The sequence below is a fragment of the Neodiprion pinetum genome, chromosome 7 (assembly GCF_021155775.2).
Source record: "Neodiprion pinetum isolate iyNeoPine1 chromosome 7, iyNeoPine1.2, whole genome shotgun sequence".
Lineage (NCBI taxonomy): Eukaryota > Metazoa > Arthropoda > Insecta > Hymenoptera > Diprionidae > Neodiprion > Neodiprion pinetum.
In genome coordinates this window covers 16395849-16423155 of record NC_060238.1, presented here as the reverse complement: position 1 = coordinate 16423155, position 27307 = coordinate 16395849, and the positions used below count along the sequence as shown (strand labels likewise).

Below are 27307 nucleotides of genomic sequence, written 5' to 3'. Positions count from 1 at the left end.
CTCGACACGGCCGAGTCGCATATCGATGGCCTCTAATAAAATTCACTCAACTTTAGAGCGACTGATTAGAAAATACCTAACTCTAGCGTGACGATTAAAATAGAAATAACCCTACGGACTCCGAGGATAAAACAGTTATCTTCTATGCTGGTCGGGGAGATTTTGTGACTTTATACCCGGTACGTGATGCTAAACATGATTAAAAAAATAAAATAACTCTTGTAATTTAGTGCGATGCAATAATAGCTATTGACTGGCCTAAGATATCATGGGCATGAAACGACATTCGATAGCAATTTCTTAAAGTATTTTTTTTAAATTTTACTTCGAGTCGATCGTACATTGAATATTCATGAAGTTACTATATTCTCAAGCTCGAAATATCCATTTAGAAATACAAAAACATAGACAGTTCTTAAATTTCAGACAGTTCCTTACGACTAGATAGTGATGCTTTATTCCGAATCGCTTCAAAATTGTTAAAAATCTAGCAGGTTTGTTCGAGTTCATTTTACGATTGTTTATTTTGTGCAGAAGATTATATGCTATAAAGTCACTGAAACAGATTTTTGTTCTTTACGGTTATTACGTCAATACTGTCATTTGATGACTGTAATAAATACTGGTGCGATGTTTCAAAATTAAATATTTGTCGACGTGCAGCATGATTATAAAAATGTGTTTCAGTGGCTCTGTAGAAGATAGTCTTCCGAATAAAACGAGGTAACTTATTGTGAAATCGAAAGAATCTACTACATTTTTAGCCGTTCGGGATCGATTTGAAGTGAAGTATCGACGTCTAAACTTTTGTTTATGATTCCGGTGTCTTTGATTTTCGAATTTCCTGAGAGATTTTCGTAGCCTACGAATACAATGCTTTGATAAATACTCAATACACGTCTATTTCGCAATAAAATTGATAAAAAGTGTAATTTTTCTACCGACCATACCACTGAAGAAAAATTTTGAGGCTCTTGATTACGTAAATAATAATATATCCTCGGCTAGCTTTCGCCTTTATAACTTGGCGGCGATTCGCTGCCGCGAATCTAGACATACTTTCGTTGCGTTCCTTTCTGCCATACCATATATTTTGAAGTATATGTTCATAAATGACGCCGTATTCATATAAGTAACTCAAGAAACCTTTATATTATTGATAAAAACTTGAAAATAGTCGATAAAACGGAATAAATACAATGCATCTAGGTTTTTCAGGGCACACAATCAATTTGGACTCTACTATTTACCGACAAATTGCCGGAATTCGTCGTCTCTTGGCTCTTGAGTCTTCACTAACTATAACTTTTTTTAGGGAGTCTGGTCGATTTAAATGAAAAATTAATATCGAAGCGATCTTCGAGTACTTTTTTTTAAATACTATTGTCAGAACATGAAAAATATCTTAGTATTCGCGCATGTACCTCGATACATGTATTCATACTCCATACATATATACAGAATGATTTGCTAACGATGGGTACGTTCCGAAACACGATGGCAGCGCTAAAAACTCCCTAGGACAGAAACAAAGCTAGTAACGAACACGGCGGCGCAAAAGAGATAAAAGATCGTTGACAGCGCTGGAAGGTAATTTCGGAACGCACCCGATTGCACGGATCGTCGTCTGCTAACATTTAATGCGCACGCGCTACAACCGCAATGTGTGCAACCTCAAATTTTTTTACAGTTGTGAGTTGAACACAACTGCCACCGATGGCTGTAAAATGTTTTGAGGTTACGTATATCGGAGCGAACTGTCGTCTACATTTATGACGGTTGGTCGCACTGGCAAAGAACTGGTCTCGGATTGTAGCGCGTGTGCATTGAATGTTAGCAGACGACGGTTCGTGCAATCGTTAGCAATTCTTTCTCTATAAATCGCTTATCTGCGAATTTTTACATTAATTTCTAGCAAAGTTCACAATCAGTCGGTGTGATTATTATTGATGAACGGTGGACGAGGTTGTTGCTTAATGGGTAACGATAATGATGCGATGGCAATGAAAACAATCGACGGAAGTGATGTGCGATATATATAAATATGCAGTAAGCAATTCGAAGTGTATCTCCTCGGTACATACACGTATGCCATATACGCATGCATACGGATTATATACCAGATCTATATATTTATATTCGCCACTGTGTGTAAATATGGTTTGCAGGCAGCTCTTATATACGATTAGCATATATTATAAGGAATTCTCTGTCTCTATTCCACATATCCTCGTACATCGTATGTGTAAACATGTGGTGTGTAAGCATATGTATGTATGTACTTGCATGCAAAGAAATTCAAACAGTATAAAGGTTATTTTATGCGCAGGTGCTTCTCAGTTCCCGCTATATATAAGCTGAATTAATTTATGTATACGCATGTATACCGATTTACATTGTATGTATACACAACGCAACCTCGAAACGATTATACGAAGGCAGACAGAAAGACGGGGATTGAGGCAGACGTTGCACACATATGTGTAATGTCGAACGAATTTAAATACCTAATCATCGTCCTGATCACCCCCCGGATACTCGCGGCTGTCCTAACCATGAAAATATGGTCACTTAATGACCATATGTATACCTATTTTGCGTGGTGCTGATAGTCGTCAGCCCCATTGACTATATAAGCCACTTGACTACCAGTGTCACTAGCGGCCGGAGATATTTCGAGGACCACTAGAATTACTGTGTGTCAACCCCCTGGTCCTGATGCGATCAACCCTGTAACTTTATTGCAGTTTTCTATTTTTATGTAACTAGTTTACGATTTAACAGGTTTCCTCGCAGGTTTGACCCTTTGAGTCACACATTACTGTACTGACCCTACTTTTATTGTAAGACAGTAGTAGTAGTAGTAGTAGTAGTGGTAGTAGTGGTAGTTTTTTTTTTAAAGAGGTTAAAAAAATCTTCGAAAAGACACCGACAGGATGGTATTTGTCGGTAGTGCCAGATTTTTACTGGCTAAAAACATTCCTCTTTTCGCCCCTCCTGTTGGGGAGGGGCGTCGAGCTGGAAACCGCTTTCGCATTACTTCAGCCTGGCCTGGGGTGCGCTCCTAGGCGTTCGCAGTGGTTGGATGCTCTAGCTTTTTGGCTTTCAGCACGTTTTCTGCGTAGGTTATGATTGACTGCCATTTCGTCTCAGACTCGATGATCTGAGAGGTCAGGTTATCCGGGCTAAGTGTGGCTCCAATGGCTCTATCGGCCCTGTCTCCTTCTGCCTCCCACCTACTGCAGTGGAAGAGGGTGTGGCAGGCGTCGTCAATGTTTTCCGGGCAGTACTCGCACCTAGGGCTATCTACTATCCCCATACGGTGCAGGTAGGCGTTGAAGAGGCCATGGCCCGTGAGCAGTTGCGTGATGTGGTAGTTGAGCTCTACGTGCTTGCAGTCGATCCATGGTTCGATCGTTGGGATCAGTTTGGCCGTCCATCTCCCTGTGTCAGCGTTTTGCCACCTGCGTGTCCATTCTCTAGCGTCTGTTTCCGCTCGAGCTCTCGAGTTGTATCGTCGAGAGTACCTGCTGAGCGTCGTTCTTGGAGTCGTTCGCGTTCTTTCGCCATAAGGTCAATTGGTATCGTCTTGGTTATAACTAGGATTGCCGCTTCTGAGGTTGTGCGATACGCGCACGCGACTCGGAGGGCGGCCCGTCTTTGTGCTGCCGCGAGTTTTTGTCTGTACTTTTCCTGGGTAAGTTGGTCTGCCCAGATTTTGGCACCGTACAATATCACCGAGTGTACCACGCTCTGTAACAGTCGCCGCTTGGCGTATCGGGACCCCGAAGTGTTTGGCATTATCCGCGCTAAGCTTGCTGCTATTTCGTTTGCTTTTTCGGCCGTTCTGGTAAGGTGTTCGAAGTATGTCAATTTTTCGTAGAGCTGGAAACCCAAGTAGCGAACTGATTGTTTCGCCGTGACGTTGGTTCCACCGATGTTTACTGTGAACGGCTTCTCGAACCAGCGTTGTCTGGTAAGGACAACCATCTCAGTTTTGCTGGCGGCTAGCTCGAGTCTGTGCCGCTTCAGCCAGTCACTTAGTCTCTCTACTAGACGGTCGATCTTCTGGTGTGCGTCTTCCTTGCTGTTTACGAGGACGATTTCAGCCACGTCGTCCGCATATCGTACAAGGTACGTGTCCCGTGTTGGTTCGGTCCTTAGTAGGTCGTCGTATCGCACGTTCTAGAGATCCGGGCCCAGGACAGAGCCCTGCGGGACGCCAGCCGTCACTTCGGTTGTGAGCGTGCCCTCTGTTGTGTTGGATATTAGCTCTCGTTCGCGGAAATAATCGTCCACCATGTCCCGGATGTACTCGTCCACTCCAAAGTCATATCTCAGTGCGTCGAGTATGTCTTCCCAGTCCACGGGATTGAAGGCGTTTCGCACGTCAAACGTGATGAGGACACCTACTCTCCGGGATCTGTGGTTCCCTGCCCATGCTTGTGTTACGAAGGCCAGGGCTTGGTCTATAGCCGAGACTGTCGAGTGCCGTTTCCTGAAGCCGTGTTGGTTGTTTGAGAGTTCACCGGCTCTCTCCACCGCTGCGGTTAGTCGTGTCTTGATTAGTTTTTCGAATAGCTTGCCGGCTATGTCAAGCATGCATAGCGGCCTGTACGAGGCTGAGGTTATCGGCGGGCCTTTGCCTTTGTCGAGCAGCACCAGCCGTTGTCGCTTCCATTTTCTGCTAAAGGTTCCGCTCGAAAGGCAGGCGTTGTACATTCCGAGCAGTATTTTCGGCATTTTTTCGGCGATTTTCTTTATTACGCTCGTTGGGACCCCATCCGGTCCTGGGGCCATTCCTGGCTTAAGCGTACGTGCGGCGTCTTGCAGTTCCTCTGTTGTGAACGGTGGTGCCGCCACTGTTGTCCAGTTTCTTTTTTTGGGCGGTCTTCGTGGGTGTCGTGGGAATAGGTCCTCTATGACTTTCTTGGTCGTGGCCGAGTCCATGAGGGGTACGGGTGCCTGCTTGCCCAATCCCTTGACCGCAATTTGGTACGCCTTGCCCCATGGGTCCTCATCCAGTTCTGCGCACAGGTTCTTCCAGCTTTATCGTTTGCTGCTTTTGATAGCCTTTTTGAGGTCTTTTTTAGCAATGTCAAATTCGTCGGCCAGTGCATTAGGCTGCCCTGGCTGTCGTCCCCGGTTGGCTCTGACGAACTTTCGTCGTAGTGCCAGGCACTTTGCTCTGAGCTCTCTAATCTCGCTGTTCCACCAATAATTTGGCCGTCTGTTGCCTCGGCGGGGCCTAGCAGGCATGGATGTGCTGCAGGCCACCGTGATGAGGCTCATCGTCTTCTCGACTAGGGTCTCGGCATCCAGGTTGTGGTCTTTAGTAAGGGCCTCCGCGGTCCTCTGTTTTTCCTGGAGGAATTCCATGAGCTTCGCTTCGTCCAGTTTCTTCTCGTCCATCCCTTTCGCAGGTGTCCGGTGTCGGCCCTGATTGGCTTGGCATTGGAGATTCCAAATTGGATGTACTGGTGGTCGCTCGCGCTGTAGTCTTCCAGAACTCTCCAGTTCTGAATGACGGCAGCAGTGTTCGGTGTGGCTAAGGTGACGTCGATGATGGATCCCCGCTGGCCAGGCCTCCTCCAGGTCGTAGTGTTTCCTTCATTGACGATGACCAGGTCAAGGCGGGCCGTCATGTCCGATACCTCGTTCCCCCTGGTGTCGCTTCGATCCATACCCCATTCCGTCGACTTGGCATTCAGATCTCCGGCGATAACGACCTCTCCTCCGATTTGTCGCGCTGTGTCCTCTATCTCGCCGAGCTTACGTCGGAAGGTATGAATGTCTTCGTTCGGCGATAGATGGCAGCTGAAAATGGTGTAGCCCTGGAGTTTGGCCCAGGCAAAGCCGTCGCCCTTCCCAGTGCCCACGACTTGCAGGTCCGGGTTTACGATCCAGATAGCGGCTGTGCCGGTATTGTCTGGGATCCAGTAAGGGGTCGGTGTGTCGGAGTGTTGTTCAGCCAGTACGCATACCCTTTCTCTGTGATGTGTTGGTGCATCAGGTTCTGGGCTGTCCACCCTCTTTGTAGATTCGCTTGGAGGACAGTTATCATTTTGCCTTATTGTTTTTAGATCCGCGATAGGTCGTGCAGTTCGCGGTGCCAGAGATGTGGTCGCTATTTCGTCCTTCCATTTCAGCACACAGTACGTACTTGGGTGTTCCGTTGCAGGAAGCGGCTTTGTGGCTGGCCTCACCGCACTTGTAGCAGAGGTTGCTGCGGTCGGGCCTGGAGCAGTTCCTCGAGACGTGCTCGTACCCAAGGCATTTGAAACACCTCTGGACGGCTTCGTGTATTCTTACGCGGCAGGCTATCCAGCCGATCTTGATGCGGTTGGTGGAAAGGATCTTCTGGGCCATGTGGTCGCTGAGCTCGACGAAGGCCATGCGTTGTCCACGGATGATATTTTTGGAGAGTCCTATTCTCTTAATGTCTGCGTTTTCCCTTAGGTCGCGTGTTAGCGCTCCTCGGATGTCGTCCTCGCTGGAGACGGAGTCGATGTCACGTATCTCAATAGTGATAGCTGGGGTGAGGTCTTTGACGGCCCCACTGGCGCCGACCGCGGTGGTGACGGCTTCCGTGAAAGATTTGCTGTGCTCAGAGTTCCGGTCCAGCTCCAGCAGTATCCCACCATCCCCCGTCTCTGATTGTGCGTATGCACGTTTTGTGTTTGTCAGGATTGACCTTCGTCTTGATGTCCTTTAGGAGGTCGGCGTAGGTTTTGCCTTCCGCTGGCTTGATTAGGACGGCATTGGAGTGTCTGCTCCGTGCGCTCGGGTTTTTGTTTTTGGCCCTTGGGTGTTCTGCGGGCATGGTCTGCGCTTCCCCAGCTGCTGTGGTCATCTGCTGTGCTGTCGGTGCGTCGCGGGGCGCGTTGGTGCGCTGCTTCTTTTGTCTGCGGGTGACGAGTGCGAAGTTGCCGTGTTGGTGCCTTGACACGTCCTCCTCTGGACCTGCGGGCGGGCTGTTTGCCGGCCGTTTGCTTCGCGCGGAGCGTGGTGTCACTTCTGGGTGGTTTGCTAGGAGGGTCTCTTCGCGTTCTTTCAGTTTGCCGTGTAGGGCTTTTCTCTCTTCGTTTTCAGCGTATGTAAGTCTGCGCTGGGCGTCTTTCCAGGCTTTGCGGTTGACTAGCGCGTCGGAGAGCAGCCCGAGTGCCTCTCCGATGTTTTTCGTGACCTCCGTAGGTACGGTGCGCTTTGCCTTTATTAAGCTAATTGTCTCCGTGATGAGCGTGTGCAGTACACTCAGCTTGCTGTCCTCTTGTCCGATTGCTGTGTCGCGGGCGAGCGTATGTTGCCGGAGTGGGTCATCGTGTTGTGCGCTTGGAGAGGTTAAGTCTTGGGCGTCATCTTCCGGTTTGTTTTGATTTTGTTTTGGTTTTAGGATATTCATATGTTAGAATATACTCCAGAGCGAGAGGTCGTCTCCGAACGCGAAGCCTCAGGAAGTGGAGGGGTGGTCATCTTCTGACCATTGGGGCGGGAAAGATCATCCGCCCCGGCCGTGCACACTCTTCCTTCATCGGTTTCCTGACGCTCCCTTGGGTGCGGCGCGTAGACGCCGGGAGTTACCACGTACACTGCGTTGTGCAGATCATTTCGCACATCCCTTACGGGCAGCGTCACTACACTCGCTGGTCTACGTGACCCTGGTTTTTTATGGCGGTTTCCCTTCCTCTTCGCACCTCTTTTTGTCCGCGGGAGTTATTTTGTTTCACTCCTGTCCGTCGGTCTTGCGGCCGGTTAGGACGTTCCCCGATCCGCAGCCTGGGGACGCGCCCGGTAGGTGTTGGGTTTCACCCCCGGGAGTAGTGATAGTAGTGGTAGTAGTGGTAGTAGTAGTAGTAATAATCTGAAAAAATTCACAGAGAGTACCTTCAAGTAGTACTACTTTATAACCCATTATGGAATAGATCCGAGAGGATAAAAAAAAAAGTGGCCGAGTTGATTGAGAACGCCTGCAATAACCTTTACCCTAAAAAGGGCCTCTGCATTTTTTTATTCAGGTCTTTAATGGTTTCTGTTTTGTTTTGTTTCTTCTCTTTCTTTTATATTAATTAAAAAAAATTTTTTCCAGGAGATACGAAATGAAAGAAGCGTTTATTCGTGAAATGAAGGCCGGGGAAAGTTATTCTAACTAGCTGGACTCTCGTCATCGAGTTGAGATAACTCCAGGTAAGCGGATATCGATCACCCCTTTACCTACGTATGATATATTATAGATACGAGTATAAAATTTTGTGTTAAGTCAAAATTGATCTCCTATTTCGCACTTTTCTAGTCACCTTCATAGTTGAATGCATTTGGATCTTGACTAATAAATTCGAATCTTGTAGTGATTTCTTCTCCTCTACAGAGTTTCATCTTTCGACTAAAAAAAAAAATGGATCAGAAATAAGTAAAGCTTTGCGAAATTTCATATGCTCAATAATCATGGGTTGTAACTGGTAGTAATTTTCTAACATTAAACTTGATTGGTTGTATTGTATCAATAAAAGAATAACGTATTAAAAAAATTCAAGCCATTCGAGTCTCTTTATAACATTTCATTTGACCAATTTTTGACCAACCTCATGGAATCTCGAGGCATGAATATATATTTCCTAAATCCATGGACTATAGGTAATAGGTAGGTACTTAGGTACGAGCTCTGACAATAATCATCTTTATGCTACGAGTTCAATCAAAGGACAATCGACGATATAATGCCTTCCTTTGTAACCCATATAAGATCTCCGGCGTACAGTCGCGATCGACTTCCGACGAACATATTCGACGTTCTCTTCCTTCTCTTCGTTTCGTGCATTCCAGTTTATATCAGAAGTATATACAGGGTGTTTATGTTAACTTTGGCCATACTTTTAGAGTGTGTAAGGACTGCTTAGGCAAGTATCTGGAGGTAAGAAACCCATGGTCGAATAACTCTTTCCAACGGCTGTGGAGGGCTTTAAAGGATTTGGTACCGTGGGCTTGTTCGTAGTGTAATGAATCAGATGTGATCACCTTCGACCCAACGTTTTTTTTTTTCAGCCGCAGACAGCGGCACAAAGTTCTTGTGTGAAGTCAACAAAACGATAAACTTGGCGATGAAAATATAACAAAAAAAATTTCCGGTGATTATAAACAGAATTTGAAAAAATTATGGAAAACGCAAAGCCCAAGTATGCATGTGCACAGATTTGAAATCTTGGTGAAATCTTCAAGGTGGCGGACTCTTTGAACACCGACTGTAAAAGATCCGTTTGAAGACGTGAAATTCTACACATTCCGAACTACAAAAAATTTGTTTTACTATTTTTCACATTCTTTATCGTTTTTTCAACGCTTATCGTTTTTCTGACTTCACACGAGAACTTTGTACTGTCGTCGCCCACGTAATCTACATGTTATTCACTACTATTTCGCGGATGGTCTGTGCTCCAACTTGTAAATTGGCGCAATTATTAATTGTTTTTACGAAAACTTATTTTTATGGGTTTTTCTTAGATAGAAATGCCCCGACCGAGTCCATCCAAAACTCATTCTGAAGGTTTTTTCATTTTCTACAAATTTTCTCATCGGAGTAGAAAGCTTGGTTGATTTGTTCTCATTCTAGAAATGAAAGACTAATAAATAACGGTTTTTGCAGTTTTAAGCAGTGTTAAGAAAAAAATTTCAAAAATAAATCAGAACTGATAGTTGGAAACATGTACCTTTTTTATCTATAAACCATATTTCAAATCATGGCACAGTTGGTTTTCGGACGAGTTTTATGGCATGAAAAAATTCTCGTTGCTTGGCCTATAAGCAAAAATCGGCCAAGCTGCATATCGGCTGAAATGTTTTTTTAGCTGTGCACATTGATGGACATTGTTATTATCATTATTATGATTATCGTCATTAACCGTACTTATACAGGACTGTATTAGCTATCCGTAAAGGTACGTAGGTATGCCTCTCGCGCATCCTCTTCTTGTCGACGGGGTTACTTTTCCACTCCTCTTGGGATCTTCGTGACTGTAATAGCGGTGAAATTACACCGGGCGGATGGATGGACGTAGATACACGATGTACGGACAAGAGGGGCGGTCGAGGCACGCGGAAATCCAACTGATACGTAACCATTACCCTAATTATTGCCCTATCAAATCCTTGCTGGGCCCTCAGAGGCACAGAGCGTGTATGCACACTCGCAACACTGCATACATGGCAAACATACGTATAGAGTTACTCTCGGCATCAACAGGCAGTCATTATTTCCCCGTTCCTCTTCTAAATGAAGAAAAAAGAAATTGAGTCCGTTAGTTTTTTTTTTTTTTTTTTCATTATTAATTTCTTAGTTGGGTTTTTTCATTTATTTTTGTCTGTATACATATTTGACTTCTGTTTTTTGCTTCCTCATCACTAGTTTAGGGTGTTTCGTAAAGGTGCTGGTCCGAATAATAGTCGTAATCAGTCGTTTTTCAAAAACGTGAATAACAAGATCGTTTTTCTATCATATTGATAAACCGATAGGGTATTCTTTTCACGTCCAAACTATGCTGGTAATTGAGACGAATTCAACAAACCCTTGCACGACATGTTTGGACGAACCGTTTTCGACATATTTCCCGATAAAGAAACCCACCGTAGTAGCGCAAACGCGCGCGAATTGCTTGGACTAGTAGCGTGCCTACCGGAAACGCGCTACCGGATCATAATATTCGTATCACGATATCTCGAGAACGGTGTATTCAATACGGTTTAACGAGGGCTCGTTAGATTCTTCTTGTCGTCCGCTACAACCTGCAGGGATGCAAAAGTACGTTGCGGTGTGTTATTGAAGCAAAAATTATAACTATTCGTTTAACCCTTTCATGCATACATTTTTCCTTGCATGTCCTTCTCTCTTGAAATTTTGCATTCGTGGACTTTGGGGTCACTGATTACGAATTTGAAATGGAAATTTGAAAATTCAAAATGGCGGATTGAATATGGCGAAAAAATAAAACCAATAACCAAAAAAACTAATGTTGTGTGTATTAAGTCTTGTGTGAAAATTAGCATTCGGATTTTCATGCTAGATGAGCAGAAAATCCTTTTTGTCGTGAAAAAATACGATTTACGACCATTTGTTTACATGTACTATTTTTTCAATAAAAAAATAAAGTTTATATGTTTTTTAGACGTGGAAATATTTCTACGACCATGTGGCACCAAAAAACTCAGCATTTGTTACCAATAAAGTAGTTTAATAAATAAAAAGGTGGGATGCTGAGCGTCCCAGCGTGAATTAAAGGGTTAAAACCACTTCAATAATATCGTTTGAACTTTGGTAATATAACTTGCTTCAATTGCGAATCTTTCTATCGCAATGCAAACATATATATATATATATATATTGTTGAGACACCCTGTACAGTTTACAATTTATAATGCATATACCTACTTTTGGGGTTTGTCGTTTTTTTCCTGCACCTATCTTAATACTCTTGGAGATATTTATCTCGAATGACCGATAGGAAGTAGGTACAAAAAGTGGTTCACTTGGCCCCCCCTGTATAGAGGCGGCAGCGGCAGTCTTGATGGTATTTCTAGAAATCTATATGGGTGTTATAATGTAACTGCGAGGTTATAAACGCCGGCGAGGAGTGAGAAATGAGAGTCGAGAATTGGGATTCTCAAAGATTTATCAAAACTCGTTACCGCGGGTCTTCAGATAACTGCGGACTGATATACCTCCTTAGTCGTAAATTATCAAAGACATACATTTAAAATACTAAACAGTAGATCGGGTGTCTTGATCGGAGAAACCGCTCGTATCGTGTACAGGCATCGGTATTTATCATCGATACTTTTTAATCCTGCAGCAACAAACCAGTATAGAAATGTTTTGAATGTCCAATAGAATGTGTACAGAATTTGTTACGTTAATATAGAATGTGTTTGTTTAAGGATGAAATGAACATGTAGTGTAAAAGAAAATGAGTTGAAACAAATATTCACTAAAGTCTAACTAAAAACGTTCCCGTGATACAGGAATAAAACTTCAAACACTAAACTTCAACGACAGATATTATTAACAACGCTAAAGAAAACATATTATCTCACCATTTTACACTTGCCTCCAAACAATAAATGACAAAAAAAAAGCAATTTTGAAATGTGATTTAATTTTAACAATAATAAATATTCTGAAATAAATCGTCATTATGCATGTGCAAAATCGATGACAGCTGAACTGGAAATAAAAATTGTTGTTTACAAATGGCTATGTTAACACTTTCTTAACTGTGTATCTTTATCAGTGTCGGAGATAGGTACAATCGCGTTAACAATCTACAGAACTTGTTTTTTCAATGCGTGCAGTAGTCCACCTCAGCTGAATATATGTTGTAATGAATATTATCGCAAAACATTTTGCAATATATTGGGATTATTTATGTAAACAATGTACGTATCATAATGTGTATTACGTGCGTTACGTATACTATTATACTAATATAGCTATCAATTTATACACATGTACTAGTACCACATGATTATCTCACGTACTGGAAGCAAGTTATTTTATTTACCGTTAACTGTTCCGAAAAATATTTGTAGCCAATCGTTTGAACGTACGAAATATTTAAAAGAGATATGGAAAAGTGGGTTATTCGTATTTTTTTCATTGATTAAAAAATCACAATCTGGTAGGTGAAGAGTTCTTTTTGCACTTTATTTAGCAGAATTTTGGTAAACTGTAAACTGGATGCGATACAACCTCGAAATTTTGAGATACCGCAGGTATTCGAAAACCTGATAATCTAAAATCTTACATCGCGTTTCCTTCGCAATTTCAGTATTACGTGAGAAATAATCTTCCCTCGAAGGCTGCTCACTTGAAACAGCGTGAAATTCCTAATATGTATATAATATGGTATATACCTACTGATGTTTCTTATCTGTGCTCTAAATACAGGAATTTATCTCTTCATTATATAGTGATATTCCTACTCGTATTCGTATTTGATAGTTATTTCACTTCACGTATCTAAGCACAGGAATTTATCTCTTCATAATATAGTTATATTCCTACTAGCATTCGTATTTGATCGTTATTTCACTTCACGTACCGTATTATTTTGGAGAAGATTCTGAATTATGTGTATTAGTATATGATTATTGTTATCGTTTCCGTTATCGTTGTTTGTAATTATTACTCAAAATCGTTGTTATTACGTGTTCCTCTTTACGGCTTCATCGCCCAGTGAACTTGTACTCATTCGTTATACTCTGAATAATTGGTGAACAGGGAAGGTCCAGTGCGCATGCGTCGACACGTGAAAAGATTTTATACGAGTGAACACAATCCAGTCCGTGCTGCGAACTGCTACCAACCTATTTGTCGTGTTGCCGTTTCTAGTACAATTGTACTTTACTGGGACATTTCAAACGTTTTTAATACGCTAGTACACTTCATGATTCTTTAGTAAATTCAAAGACATTTCAGTACGCTTTGGTGATTTTTAATACAACTTTTGAAACGCGGTTTTTCTAGGCAATATTGACTTTCTAACTAAATCGATGTGACATCTTGTCTATGCCAATGTAATACCCTACATTTCTCTAAATACCACGTTATAAGGTCGTATGTTTCCCTCCATGCGGTTTGACGTCGTAACCTGGGCACAGATAGTACCTAACCTAGATGGGGTATGAGCCTGACGAAAGAGCCTTTTCGGCAGCATTGCCAACCCTAAAGAAATTACTTGAGTTATAAAGAAATTAAAGTTATTGAGAAATATTATTGTTCAAGTCAGAATCTGAAGGAAATCCGAAGATCTCTGACGAAATCTCAAAACAGATAGCGAAATCTCTAAATATGGTCCGTGAAATCGAAACAACGTGCTAAAAATCAATCAATCGTGAGGTTCCTGAGAAAATATGCGCGAATTAGACAGTGTCTGCAATTTTCAAACGCACTTATTTCACAAGTTGGTGGTTCTGAATATTTAGAATAAAAACATTATATAAGTAAAAGTTCTTAAGATCTTTATACTTAAATCTGTCCCTCTACCTCGTTCTGTAATTATCATTATATATTTCTCGGAAAACTGTTTACGTTATAAGGCGAAAAAATTAAATATATTATGTATTCCTGTATTTATTTTTCAATACCGTCAAACATCTCTCTTGAAAATGAGAAATATGAAGAATTATTGTGGTGACATCTAAAGAACTGTTTTGGCACTATTTAAACAACTATTTGTCCGATAAGTTGGAAACACAGCCTTTCATTGACCAGGGCCGTGTTCGACGGTCTCTTTTTTTTGATGAATTCCTTCAAAATGATAGGAGCGCACGCGCAGAACGTACTTCCTGCTGCGCGAGATCGGCACATGCGCAAATTATTACAATGAGAATATAACCACAAAACTGGTAAAATGTGTGTTATGCGTGTTACCATAACTTGTTGCTTCTGAGACATCTTTTTTTCTAGGTATAAAAAAAAATCGACAGTAAAAACAATCCCGATAGTGTTTGACACGTGGTTTGACCAATTTACCCAGGTTTTGAGGTTATATTCTTATTGTAATAATTTACGCATGTGCCGGTTTCGCGCAGCAGGAAGTACGTTCTGCGCGTGCGCTCCTATCTTTTTGAAGGAATTCATCAAAAAGAAGAAACCGTCGAACACGGCCCAGCCTCACTGAAAAATGTGAAAGCAATGAAAGCACCATCTGGTGGCAAAAAACATAATCTCACAATAGTTGAATTCCATTCAGTACATTCTACTATCTATCTAGTACATTTTTTTTTCATAAAGCTGCTACATTCACGATTACCAGACTGGCAACACTGCCTCCTGTTTGACGAAATGGTTTCTAACCTCTTGCGTGACGGACATTCTGCCGTTAACGAGTTACGGGCATTTCGTTCCATCATTATGAACGTTAGGTTGGCAGCAATTCGTGAGCACGCTGCACTCCTTCAACTCGTGTAAAATTTGTGCATATGCTGATGCATGCGCATCCAACCTTTTCTGATCACCATAAGTTCACATTATATTCATCCTGCAATATCGTGAGGAAATTTTACCATATTATTACATCAATTAGGCGTGTAAAGTTACATATATTACGTATTATTCTACAATAATTATAATCATCATCATCTATTGAATTGCTGTCCATAACTTGACCAACTTCTTACCCTAGACATTTCGGATTCGGGTTACACATTTTTATAGTGTTGTTCAGAGTTTAAAACACTTGAATAAAATTTTTTCCATTTTTTACACTCACCTTAAACTTTTTCCATAATTTTTTAACCGGGAAGAATTTACGCAGTGCATAGTATTGCTGATGGAAATGTGTTTGATAGGATCGAGAACTTTTACTGCGATTTGTGAATTAAAGTTCGCCATATTTTTTTAAGACCATTATATTAAAACTGTTACGAGGATGAAGTTGGTAACGTTTCTGCGACGGTGCATGTTTAGGAAATATCGTTACTTTGCAACTGAAATTTAGTAAATCATGACGGGTAAAATATACACATATTTTGCAAAGCCAACTCCTTGAAATTCATTCTAAAATTGCGCCATAATAATTTTTTCCTTGACATTTCGTTGCGTTAACGTTACTAATTGTAGCTTCATTAAGTGTCGCGATATTTTGCTTAAGGAATGAAATTATAATCATGACGTTTTTTATATAAGAAAAATATCTGCATTCACTTTATATCTTGTGTGAAAAAAAAATTCATTAATGTAAATTTAGAAAGTTATTGATTATTTTAATCCGTTTATTTTTGATATCTTACTTGCGAAATTCCGATTAATTCATTCACGTTGCAGAAATAACAAGAATAAAAAAAGTTTGATAATAGGTTAAAAACGAAGTCTAAATATCGTTTCTACTTTCAGGAATTACCTTCACATTATTGCCATCGCCTGACTCACAATTTTCACGATTTTTATTATAAAATTTCGTAGGAAGAGCAAGCTTTCATTGTTTAAAAGTTTCATAGCCAAAAATGGTTTGAAAAAAAAGCGATGAAAAATTTACGAATACTAGGACAAAAGTTAAAATTTATTTATATCAAATGGAATGCCCCATATATGAACAAGGCAGCCAATTACAAACACAGTTCCCACGCCGCATGGAAGTATATTATGTATACTGTATAGCTATAATTAATATGTATTTTTCATTCAAATTGCACGCTTTGGAATCACGAATCCATATAATACATATGTGGCATTGCACGATCGTCGTTGTTACCAATAAAATTACTAATTTTAAAATCTGTTGTTGAAAATTGCCAACTGTGCCGCCAATTTTTTCATCCACTATAATTTATTTCACTATTTGAAAATTCCACTCCTTTATTATAAGTACAACTATAGACCTGTAATTTTATATTGCAAATGTACGTACAAAAAATTTGTATTTTACGCATCGACATTCGACTATATGTAATTTGGCAAAAAACATTCTATCATAGATTTTCTCAACGTAGAATAATTCAGATGGGTATATAAGTATATTACGAAGAAGACGTTACGTGGTTATGTGCAAGTCGTAAAAAAATGTTCATTTTCAGACCGGTTTCTGAAGCGATCGATCCTACGTATAATACTATCAAGGCGTGTACAATATCAGCCTCTTTCGATATGCTTTATCCTCCATTTCCTTCGCGGTAAAATCTTACATCGATATTTATCCAACCACGCAAAGGAAAATCATCGGCGATCCGGTATAATCGAGATTTATCTCTGCGCCGGCATCTTTATCACCTTTGTCATTATGATGATTGTTATTATTACATACTTAATCGTTGAACGGATTTATTGATAATAGGAAATTACTAGTGTGTACAGTTAGTATTCTCAGTATTTCCATTTATAAGCATGGAATTATGAATTTATCCACCCGGTATGCCGTTTGGTTGCCGAAAGAGATAGAGCGAATGATTAAAGTCAAACGAAGAAGAATGAAAATAAAGAATACAGATATACGAACGTATATAATGTATTATGCAGCGCAAGCGAAGAAAAAAGAGGTGAAAAAGAGTGAATTTAATGAAAGAAAATGAAGCAAAAGGTGATTAAAATTAAATTAAATACCGCGTACTGATTCCGTCAATATGTAATAAACGGAGTGAGCTAAACAAGTTATTTTCTTCATGAGTTCATACTGATGAAATCCCTGTCGCTGTATACCCATTGGATCGAAGCCTGTGTTTAACCCCACCTTAAACAGCTTTTGTCCCGTTCACGAGCCAATCGAAACCACGGCTGATAAGAGGCCATAATTACCCCGATTTCTTAATGAGCGAAGCGGCGACGACGAGGCAACAGAGAACCAAGCCGAGTCCCCAAGTCTCATACTGTATTCGAGTGGTCATCTATCCTGTACTGTACGGCATCTGTCTGTAATGATAATACAGGATATCTGTGGTGAAGTGTATTATTCTTTTTCGGTGGTAAAAACGATAATCGCAACTTGATCGACCGAGCGAAGAAAGATACAGGTCACGTATCCTGTGACCATATATTTATTCCGATTGCAACGTGTGTGTCTGAAGACTTGAGGAAAGCTTCTGGAATACCTGAAAAATATTCATAAAGGCCTCGATCGGTGTGATTAACAGTTATTGATGTACAAAAAATCAGTGAGTGACCAAGAGAATTTTCGAAAATTTGAAAACCGATGTGCGAGGAACTTGACAGTGATCAGTTTTCCTAGTGTCAAAGTTCGTTTTTTAAACTCATACACTGGCACATTGATGCACTCGATCTATTCAACAGAAGTTCAGATCTGTTGCACCAGTTGCTTCTGTGAAACCTGTCCTATTAACCCTCCGTGTGAACAATTGTTACTTCAGAGATTTTGTCTCTACAGTTTTTCGAAGAGTTCGAGGCTTTCAAGAAATCGGAAATAATTCAGGGCTTCTTCTCAAAGTGTTAACTACGTTATCCAAAAGTTGGCGGACTCAAAACTTTGGAAGTATTGTTCGTGACAATTGATCTTCAGAGAACGACTGCTTCTTAAAAGACCTAGTGTTCACACGGAGGGTTCATCAGGTTAACGGTACATTGGATTTTGTGCCTGATCCGCAGCTGAATTCTAAAAGAATTTCTTCGTATTGTCGATATTGTTGATTCGAGGTAGGTTGAACATGTAACTGTATTTCTTCTGACCATGGGGCAAGTTGGAGTGCGATCCATATGACGATGATGATGATAAGATTATAGCTATAATAACATTATTTCATGATCTACTGTTTATGTTTATTATAATACATGAATTTTATTCCTGCAGCGGAAAGAGCTGAGCGTTTCAATTATTTATCTTTCCTCGAGTTTTATTTACATTGTACACTTGTTTGGAATTCTGTTTTCTAGTTTCAAACAAAATAGTGTCGAAACAGAAAGGATATAGCGGAAGTTGGAAAATTGTGAATAAAGTCATGAAGTTGAATTTATTTGAAACAATAGCATTTTATGAAAAAAATGAAACTGAAAACTATACAATATCAAGTAAAAACGCTCAGTGACTGAGCAAAATTTACGGAAGCTTATATGGATGTATGTTCGTACTACAAATTCTAATAACAATACGATTTTGAAATTTAAGAATACGGATCAATTATACCATTCTTATGAAATTACCTTCACAACTGAACTCGATGTACAACTTGCGGATTTTAATATTATTTTTCATATCATCGAAGTTTTGTGTTTTTAAATATAAATTTTGATATAACCAAATTAAGTGTCAATTTTTAAAAATTCAATTTATCCCATTTTTGTTTTATGCCAAACTGGAATAACTCATGAACAGTCTGGTATTAATCTGGTACAAGCGCGTTCGAAAACACCTTACAAAATATAGAAGACCTTACTTCTACGAAGCGATGTAAATATTTGAGAAGTTTGATAATTGGACTTGTTTGAAATGGAATTGGAAATCAAATAAAAATCTGTAGTATAGAAAATAAAACAGATATTCTCGTAGTGAAAAATTGAAGATTAGAAAAATCACTCGACCGTTTTTTTCCAATTTATGAAGATTCTCATACAGCGGACAACATAATACGCAGATAGAGATAGTCTGAATTTCTTTAGAAAAAATCATTTCGTGTTCAGTGCGAGGCGACGTGACGCCACCGTGACGAAATTAGCATTTTCAATCGGCACTGGTTTGTGGTAATCCGATAACGTGTACGTCATGTCACGTGTCACTGCCGTGGCTCGCGAGAATTGATGTGCGGTTTTACACTGCGATTATTATTATTGTTGTTATGATTATTATTATTATTGCCGGTTGAAGGTGGATGTACGATTTTTATTTTTATAACTTTTTTTTTCCCCGCACACTCCTGCAGTGTGAAGTACAATGCGGCGCTAGGCAATGCGATATTGATATATAATATAATAATAATAATGTATATACGTATAACATATGTAACTACCGATTAGCGAGTATCTGCACGTCGTTGGCTTATGCTTCTGATGCTGATGTCTATTTATGACTATTAGCCCTGTATCACGATTGATCACTATACCCATTGCAAGATTAAGCATACAAGTAGCATAATTCTATGATCCATCATAATTATATTAGCTTCAGTGTTACACTCTCAACGACCTTGCGAACGACCGCATTGAGTATGAAAATAGTCTTCACAGATTGAAAATTTTATGAGCGAAGTGGTTTTATTTTTCTTCAAAGGTAATGCGAATCTAACATTTAACAGAGGGTCAGCTAAATAAAGTCATCCTCACTTATATACCGTATGTTTATTCTCGGATGTTCAACGTATCTCTGTTTAAATGTATAGTTCAGGTAAAAGGTGTTATAGAAATTGACATTTTAGAATCCTAGACTATTGGTGTTGGTCACGTGTTAGGTTCCTCAATTTATGGTGGTCTACATATATTTTTCGACTTTCCTTCAAAGACTATTCGTCAATATCCCATCTTCTTCGAGGGTTAATATGATAACAACAACACCAACACCAACAACAACAATAATAATAGTGATAACAATCACTGCCATTTTCTGCCGTACCCGGTAGAGTACACGGAGGGGAAGTATTATTTGAGAGTCGAGTGGTATTCGTTTGATTCAACTAAATGCTATAGTCAAATGCGGCGAACGCAATACGTACTTGATCGAAGAAAATACTTTTGTCAGATGAAATACCTGTGACAACTTCCAACTAATATAGAACCGAATCAAGCCTTTAAATGATCATGCTGACTATGAATTTATTCAAGATAACACGGCGCGAGTTACTTCCAATTATGTGAATTTTCTACCAAGAAGATGTGTGATTGGAATGACTAAAAATTTCATTGAACGCACCACAATCCGTTTTGTTTCAAATATATCAAATTTTCGTATCAGAACAAATTGAGCTTGTTTTAACAACATTTTTTGTTGAGTCAAGAGTTCAATGGGTGAAATAGATAGTGAAGCTTGTTACAAAAATCTTTTGCGTCGAATGAACATTAGAGTTATTCACAACGCACAAAACGTATCCTTTGAAACATATCATTTAAAATTCTGTCGACTCATAAGTTTGTGGGACTTACCCGATATTTAATGGGTCACAACCGAAAACTTATTGTTCTAAGCGTGGAAGTATGAATTGAACATGTGTCAACAGGTTTTCTTTATTTGTAGTCAATATCAATATCGACGACTTGTAACTTAGTATTTTACTAGTCAAATTTATCTTACGTTATCCGTATCTGAACAATTAGCTCACTACCCGGTTTTATAACTATCTCTGATGCCACTTCCGTAGCGCGAAAGTTCAGCGGATAATGGCGGTTAATAAAACTAGTATACTGACGTTTAGGATAAATATATTCTCTGCTTGTTTCAAAGCATGTGGTGTTTGTTTTACCTCCTAAACAAACTAGTGCAACTGATTCAGCCAGTTACGCCAAACAAGCTCCGGTTAGATCAATAAAGTGTGGCATTCGATCGATGTAAATTTTTCGTTGACGATATTCATGTCCTTATTTTATTTAAAGCATCTAATCATTTTTATCAACGAACATGTGACTTGGAGGAACAATACGCAAATTTCAAATCAAATAATATTTACTTGACCCAATTTTGGAAACACGTCAAAAGGTTCACTCTAATTAATACTTCAGTCGATTGCGACAAGAAAGGCTTTTCTTGAATCAAGGAATTTGCTTGACCATCAAAAGTAACTAAATCGAAATTGTTGAATTGAAGTCATCGTATTTGGAACAAATGAGGGATACTAAATTGAAGTGAATGGACCCCAACAAAATCTATTTTGTTGGTTCAAGAATTCCTTTCCCTCTGTGTACGTCCCCAGAAGTCTACAGGAGACTTATGCGGGGCAAGGAAAGGGGTGGATTAGTGACCATCGTTATGCGGCTGCAGCTGTCTTAAGCTATTCAATAGAAAGATCGGCATTCGCACAAGGGACAGGGGAAACTGCAGAAAACCATGCACAGGTGCAGTCGGACAGAGTTCAAACCTTAACCCGCCAATTTAGCGCCTGACCGACGTGACCCGTCTTACCGTTTTTGCGAGCTGCCACTCAGGTCCTTCCGTTCTGCAGTCTCACGCGATACGCTACCACGGTCGGTACAACTAACTGTAAAGTTTTTATTTTTTTTTTTATTTTAGATAACCACCAGGAAATTTTTTGGCCCAAGAACCCAGTAATTCTATAAATTTAAAACAAGTATATCCGATTTGAACAGTATTTTTGGACATCCTTTACGGAATAATAAGAAAACTAAATAAGAATCCATAATTGATGTTTTATAAGTTATGGTGATTAACTGGATCTTGAAGTTGTAAATTCCTTATGCAGTTTTCTTCGTTACATATTTGAGAAAAAGCAAGCAAAATTCGAAAATGTCCGGATGAGTGGTTCAACAAGCGAACGAAGAATTTCCTGTCGCAGTGGCTGAAACATGGTGTGCACTTGAAGCTTATGGATGTTTGTGAATGGTTTTAGGGTCTCTGTATACTCGATGTAGTCGACTGTAATCTTAACTTGCCGACATCAGTAGATTAGAAGTTCCCAGTAAGTTTGAGATCCTCATAAGTACCCTCAGAACCCTGACGTGAAACACGATCCTTTCTTTGTTTTGTTTTCACTGACTTGTCAACTTTTTACTCCAAGTGCAGAGAAATGCAGTATGGAACAAGTAGAAATTTTTATCTGCTCAAAATTCGGAGTGATCATTGTGCAGAACCTCATCAGTCTAAACGGTGAAAACGACAAAGAGTTCGAGTTTTTGAAGAGAAAAATTGGAGACTTTTAGTATTAGGAGTGAAGCGGAATTCGACATAATGGTCAACACGAAAGTCGATTGGAATGGAGGACGATCGTACAGTTGAAACTACTAGTGTATAACATTGCTGTAACGATGAATGTTTGAGAAAAGTCTTCATTTTACTGTGTTAGGATCATTTAGTGCTCCTACCTTTATCGACCGAGCAAACTGACACTTTTTCTTCCTATATTGAATAAACAAATGAACGGAAATGGTTCCATTTTCGCCGGCGCATCGCTCCTTTGTTTATTTAATATAGGAAGAAAAGGCGCGAGTTTGCTCGGTCGGTAAAGACAGGAGTACTACATGACCTTAAGAATGCGTGACATTCAATTACCCGTAACAAAGCCAAACATTTAAACAGCATATATTTTGGATACCCAACTACTTAGATGTTATTCCCAAATATTTAAATAGTGATCCTTTCACCTTACCAACGACTGGTAACCGCTCGCTTGCGTCAATGGGGAAATGTTTGATGTTCTGAAAGCAAAATTTTTGAACCGAATGACAGCAGTCATGTGTATTTTTCATTCCGTTTAGGTGACTCAAATTTAAAAAAAGTCAAGTGTCTCGAGATACCATAACGTGAAGCTCCTGGTCGGCCACAACGAGCAAGAGGTGATCGGTGTTATCGATGAAGTAAAATCTGACGTGTGTCCTGTTGTATGTACAAAGTGAGATAAAAATATTGAGAGACCAAAGAATGGGCATCGTCTATTGTCACCCGTTCTTACATCTCCATTGCCTCGTGTTTTCAGTTAAGTCAGTTCATATATCGTTTAGAACGCACATACAATATGAAGAAAAAAGAAATCTTTTATGTTTATTCGTAAATTGTCATACAATATGAAAATGATTACGTTTTTTCGCGCCAAAGCTACGGATATACACAATGGTATTGTTATTCTCGTTTCACTTGTATTTTATACTCGGAAGAGTGAAGAACAAGTGATGAGAGGCCGATAATAAAATGCCCTTTGAGCTGCTTTGAGCCGATGGGTCAAGTTGACAAGGAAATTTGTATAAATCAGGGAAATTACCGTGTCTTTGTTTGTGAGACGTGATTTATCTTGGTTTGCAGCTTTCGATCGGAAGCACACGCTATATATCGACGTATATTCAAGATTACTTTAAAGCTGAGAAATTAGAGAAACTGGAAAAAGTCAACGACTTTCATCGGTGTAAATTAGAACGTAGGCTTAGATAATGATTTAACCACTACGAGATATTACAACAACTTTGCTACTGCAATAAAAGTAGATTCTTAATAACAAGTAATATAAATTCAGTTTATAAGTAGAACTTACCTAAAAAAAAAAAAATCGAATCCGTGCATTTGTAATTAGATTCGACAGATATCAGTTTTTAGTATACCAAATAACCAGAAATGTGACTACTTAAAATAATTTTTTTTTTGTATCTATTACCTACCATCACCTTTTTTGGAACCGGATGAATATTAGGTAATTCCATTGATCGTTCAATTGAATTGAAAATTAAACCGGGTGGCCACACACCTGCAAAATCTGGAACCTGGAACCTGGAAATGTCAGGGTATTTAAAAGGAGTCATGGAAAGCCGTGAGTTGTTAGGGGATTGTTAATTTGGTTACGGAAAAAACTGAAATTATCAGTTTTCTATCATGGGAATCAGAAATGATTTTTTGAGGTAACAAGTTTACTTTTTTTCGTCGACATATATGTATACATTACTGAAGTGTATAACTCAAAGTAAATTGCCTACACCTGCAAATCCGTCCGAAGGATCTCGTCGTTAGCTGGTTAATTTTGCATTATGTTACAAGCATTTTAGTCCGCCGTTTCTGCTCCATGGATATATTTGCATATTTATGCTTCTTGGGTAATCAAGACGCACCTGCATCCCATTCCCCCACATTTATCCGAAACACTGAAAACACACCCAGCCTTAGCTTTGTTGAGAATCGTTTTCTCTGTTAATCTGTATTTTGTTCTACATATAAATATTATATTACACATACGAAATATAAATTATATATGTATGTATATATATATATATTATATGTATATATCGAGGAGATCGGTGTGAGTTGAGAGAGTGTGATGTGCACGTTTAGTGTGTTAGCATTCAGTGTGAAAAATCAAGTAAAAAAAAAGCCGAAAAAAGCGGGAGTACTTTAGTATATAAAATAATAAAAAGCGGGTGTGATAATCGGTGAAAACTACTAAAATAAATAAGCGTAACGGGTAACCGGGGATAAGGTTATGTCCGAAAGTAGGAGTGCTATAAATGTTAATGCAACGGCTCCTGCACTATCAACAGTAGGTGTCTTACCACAAGCTGAAAACGTGGACAGCAAGCAGTTAAAAACACCGGTAGGCGCCAATTTTGAAAAACGAAGACCAGGCAGACCTACAACCCGAGAAAGTTTCCTGATCCATCGTTGAGACTCAGCAGGTTCGATCAAAGAGCTGTTTAATAAAAGGATAAGGGAGCTAGAAGACAGTTTTGAGAAAAGTTTCTCAGAAAAGTCCCCAACACTAGCGCAACGAAAGAAAGCTTTCACGGGAAGCAACGAGCTGAGCAACAGTCTGGAAGAGTATTTACCCGTTGCCGCAGCCTCACCAACGGACATGGCCTCCGAGAAAATATTGGAGGAAATTAAGAGCTTCAGGCTGGAGAGTAGCACAAACCTTAAAAAACTAGACGAAAAATTTTTAGAAAAGCTGAACGACATGAAAAGTGAGCATGCGAAGGAAATAAATGTTATTAAAAATGACTGTAATGAGCTGAAAAAAGAGCAGAATGAAATCAAAGAAAAAATGAAAGCTCTTGAAGGAAAAATAAATGAGGAACCGGCTGAAGGAGGTCGGACAGGCGCAGGAGGAAGTCAAAGAAAAGAAATTGAATATCTGGTGAACTATGCAAAGCGACAAGAGAACAAAGATAGAGCAAACAGAAGACAAAACATAATAATCAAAGGTTTGGCGTCGACCAGTAACAGCAATGACAGTAAAAAGATTGAAAGTGAACTACTGGAAACAAAATTCAATCTACGCAATGCATACAGTAATCTGGAAGTCTTAGGAAAAGACAAAAATGTCTACAAGATAACAATACGAAACTCTGAAGACAAAAGCTCAATTATGTTAAACAAAAAAACAGCGCTAAACGGAACAAAGATATTTGTAGAAAACGATCTCACTGAATCGCGAGCCCGTGAAAGATGGAACGTCAGGAATGCGGTAAAACCGAGAAGAGAAGCCGGCTCATCTGTAAGATTCTACCAGAATAAGGTGAACGTCGATGGCAGCTGGCTGGCCTGGGATGAGGGCTCTCAGGAGCTTATTCCGACACATCCACCGAATAATAATAAAATTCATCAAGGGAAAAAAATTACAATGATGGATCATCAATAACAAGAAGCGAATTCTCTTAGCCTAATTGTATGGAATGTCAGAGGAATAAAAAATTTTTATAGCCAATCAGAACTCAATACACACGACATCATTTGCCTCATTGAAACATGGACCACGAGTGAAGTCCCACTGAACGCTTGTAACAACTGTTTTGTGCGTATAGTAAATCGGAGTAGTGTTTTCATTGTGGGTTTCACGTATCTTAAGCCAAGTGACGTGCACTTTAACAATAACTTAAAAAATTTCAGTGAGGCAACAGAAAGCGTCGTGAATCGATTTCCGTCGGAGCCAATCTACTTGATGGGAGACTACAACACGAGGATAGGTAACCCTATCCAAATCCCTGATGAAATTCTTAGTGAAACAAATCTTACCGGAGATGGAACTTTTTCCGATTGTAGACTCAACAAAAGAGGGGAAGCAGTAAATAATTTTATGGACACTATTAATTTCATAGTAGTAAATGGTAAAACTGTAAGTGATAGTCCGGCGAAACCAACCTTCACCGGTAAGGGAAGTAGTATAATTGATCTCGCGTTGTCTAATGCACTAGGGCTTGAAAAAATTAAGGATTTTGAGGTACTTTATAATATTAATTTTTTTGATCATTTTCCGATCACACTTGTTTTAAACGGTAACAATATATTCAGGGCGCGACCAAGTAAACAAATTAAATATTTTTGGGAAAACAATTATAAACTCATGTACAAACACACTTAAGGTGGTCACCTCTCGTGGGTCTAGATTTTGAAACTGAAACGATAGATGAAATAGAAAAAAGGTTTCACCTGGCTATCACTCAATCAGCATATGAGCTTAACATGGTGCGTGAAATTCATAATATAAAAACAGACGCAAAACAATCACGGGTAGACAAAGAATGTAAAGAGTTAAAGAAAAGTGTAAATTGTAATCTGAGAATTTATAGAAAAAATAATTTTAGGGAACAGGATAGAATTAAGTATCGAGAAACTTTAAAATGTTATAAAGCTCTATACGAATGTAAGCGTAAAGAATATTTTGCGAAGTTGGCAGAAAAAATTAACGATGCTAGGAACGCACAAGAATTTTGGAAAGCGCTAAATAAATACAGGGTTAAAAAATATGTACCACCAGAAATAACAGGTCAACAATGGATTAGTTTTTATGAGAATTTGCAAAAAAAGATTGAACCGAATAGTAATATGTATACGGGTGTATTAGATCCTTATCTGGACGCGGATTTTACTATAAAAGAATTAAACAAAGTACTAAATAAGTCGAAAAATGGTAAATCGCCTGGGGAAAATAGAATTACAAATGAATTTTACCGGAGTTGCCCGCAAAACTGGAAATATTACTTACTTAGTCTTTTCAATAAAATTTTGCGCGATGAAATTGTCCCTGAAAGCTGGTCAAGTATAATTATAACAATGTTATTCAAAAAAGGTGATGCGAAAGATCCAGCCAATTACAGGGGAATTTCTCTGGTTAATCATGTAAAAAAACTTTTCACGTCTTTGTTGGCAGAAAGTCTATATACTTGGGCAGAAAACTGTAAAATATTACCTGAAGGTCAGGCGGGTTTTAGGTTAAACCGAGGTTGTATGGACAACTTGTATGTATT

General features: G+C 39.4%; 2 protein-coding genes across 3 annotated transcripts in view; one reads left to right on the top strand and one right to left on the bottom strand.

Annotated features, from left to right (window-relative positions):
- Nucleotides 1–27307, top strand: part of Ntan1 (N-terminal amidohydrolase 1) — a 67168-nt gene that overhangs the window by 24018 nt on the left and 15843 nt on the right. The window contains exon 2 of one of the 2 annotated variants that reach the window (XM_046635111.1): nucleotides 8087–8184. The gene's annotated coding sequence lies outside the window, so the exon portion shown is untranslated. Of the gene's footprint in view, nucleotides 1–8086; nucleotides 8185–17309; nucleotides 18128–27307 lie in introns of those variants that run through there. The other variant, XM_046635112.2, reaches the window with a different exon arrangement.
- Nucleotides 5050–7402, bottom strand: LOC124223706 (uncharacterized). Its single transcript, XM_046635939.1, has 4 exons — nucleotides 6736–7402; nucleotides 6164–6653; nucleotides 5582–6045; nucleotides 5050–5519 (listed from the first exon to the last, which is right to left on the bottom strand). Exons 1-4 carry the CDS (start codon nucleotides 7400–7402, stop codon nucleotides 5050–5052), a joined length of 2091 nt encoding a protein of 696 aa, XP_046491895.1.

Excerpts from the sequence above, each read along its gene's own strand:
- LOC124223706 (XM_046635939.1), bottom strand. The coding sequence starts at position 7,402 with ATGAATATCCTAAAACCAAAACAAAATCAAAACAAACCGGAAGATGAC. Across the intron at positions 6,654-6,735 it reads CCTAATCAAGCCAGCGGAAG|AGACGGGGGATGGTGGGATA; the intron begins GCAAAACCTACG and ends ACGCACAATCAG. Across the intron at positions 5,520-5,581 it reads TACGACCTGGAGGAGGCCTG|AACTGGAGAGTTCTGGAAGA; the intron begins GCCAGCGGGGAT and ends GCCGTCATTCAG.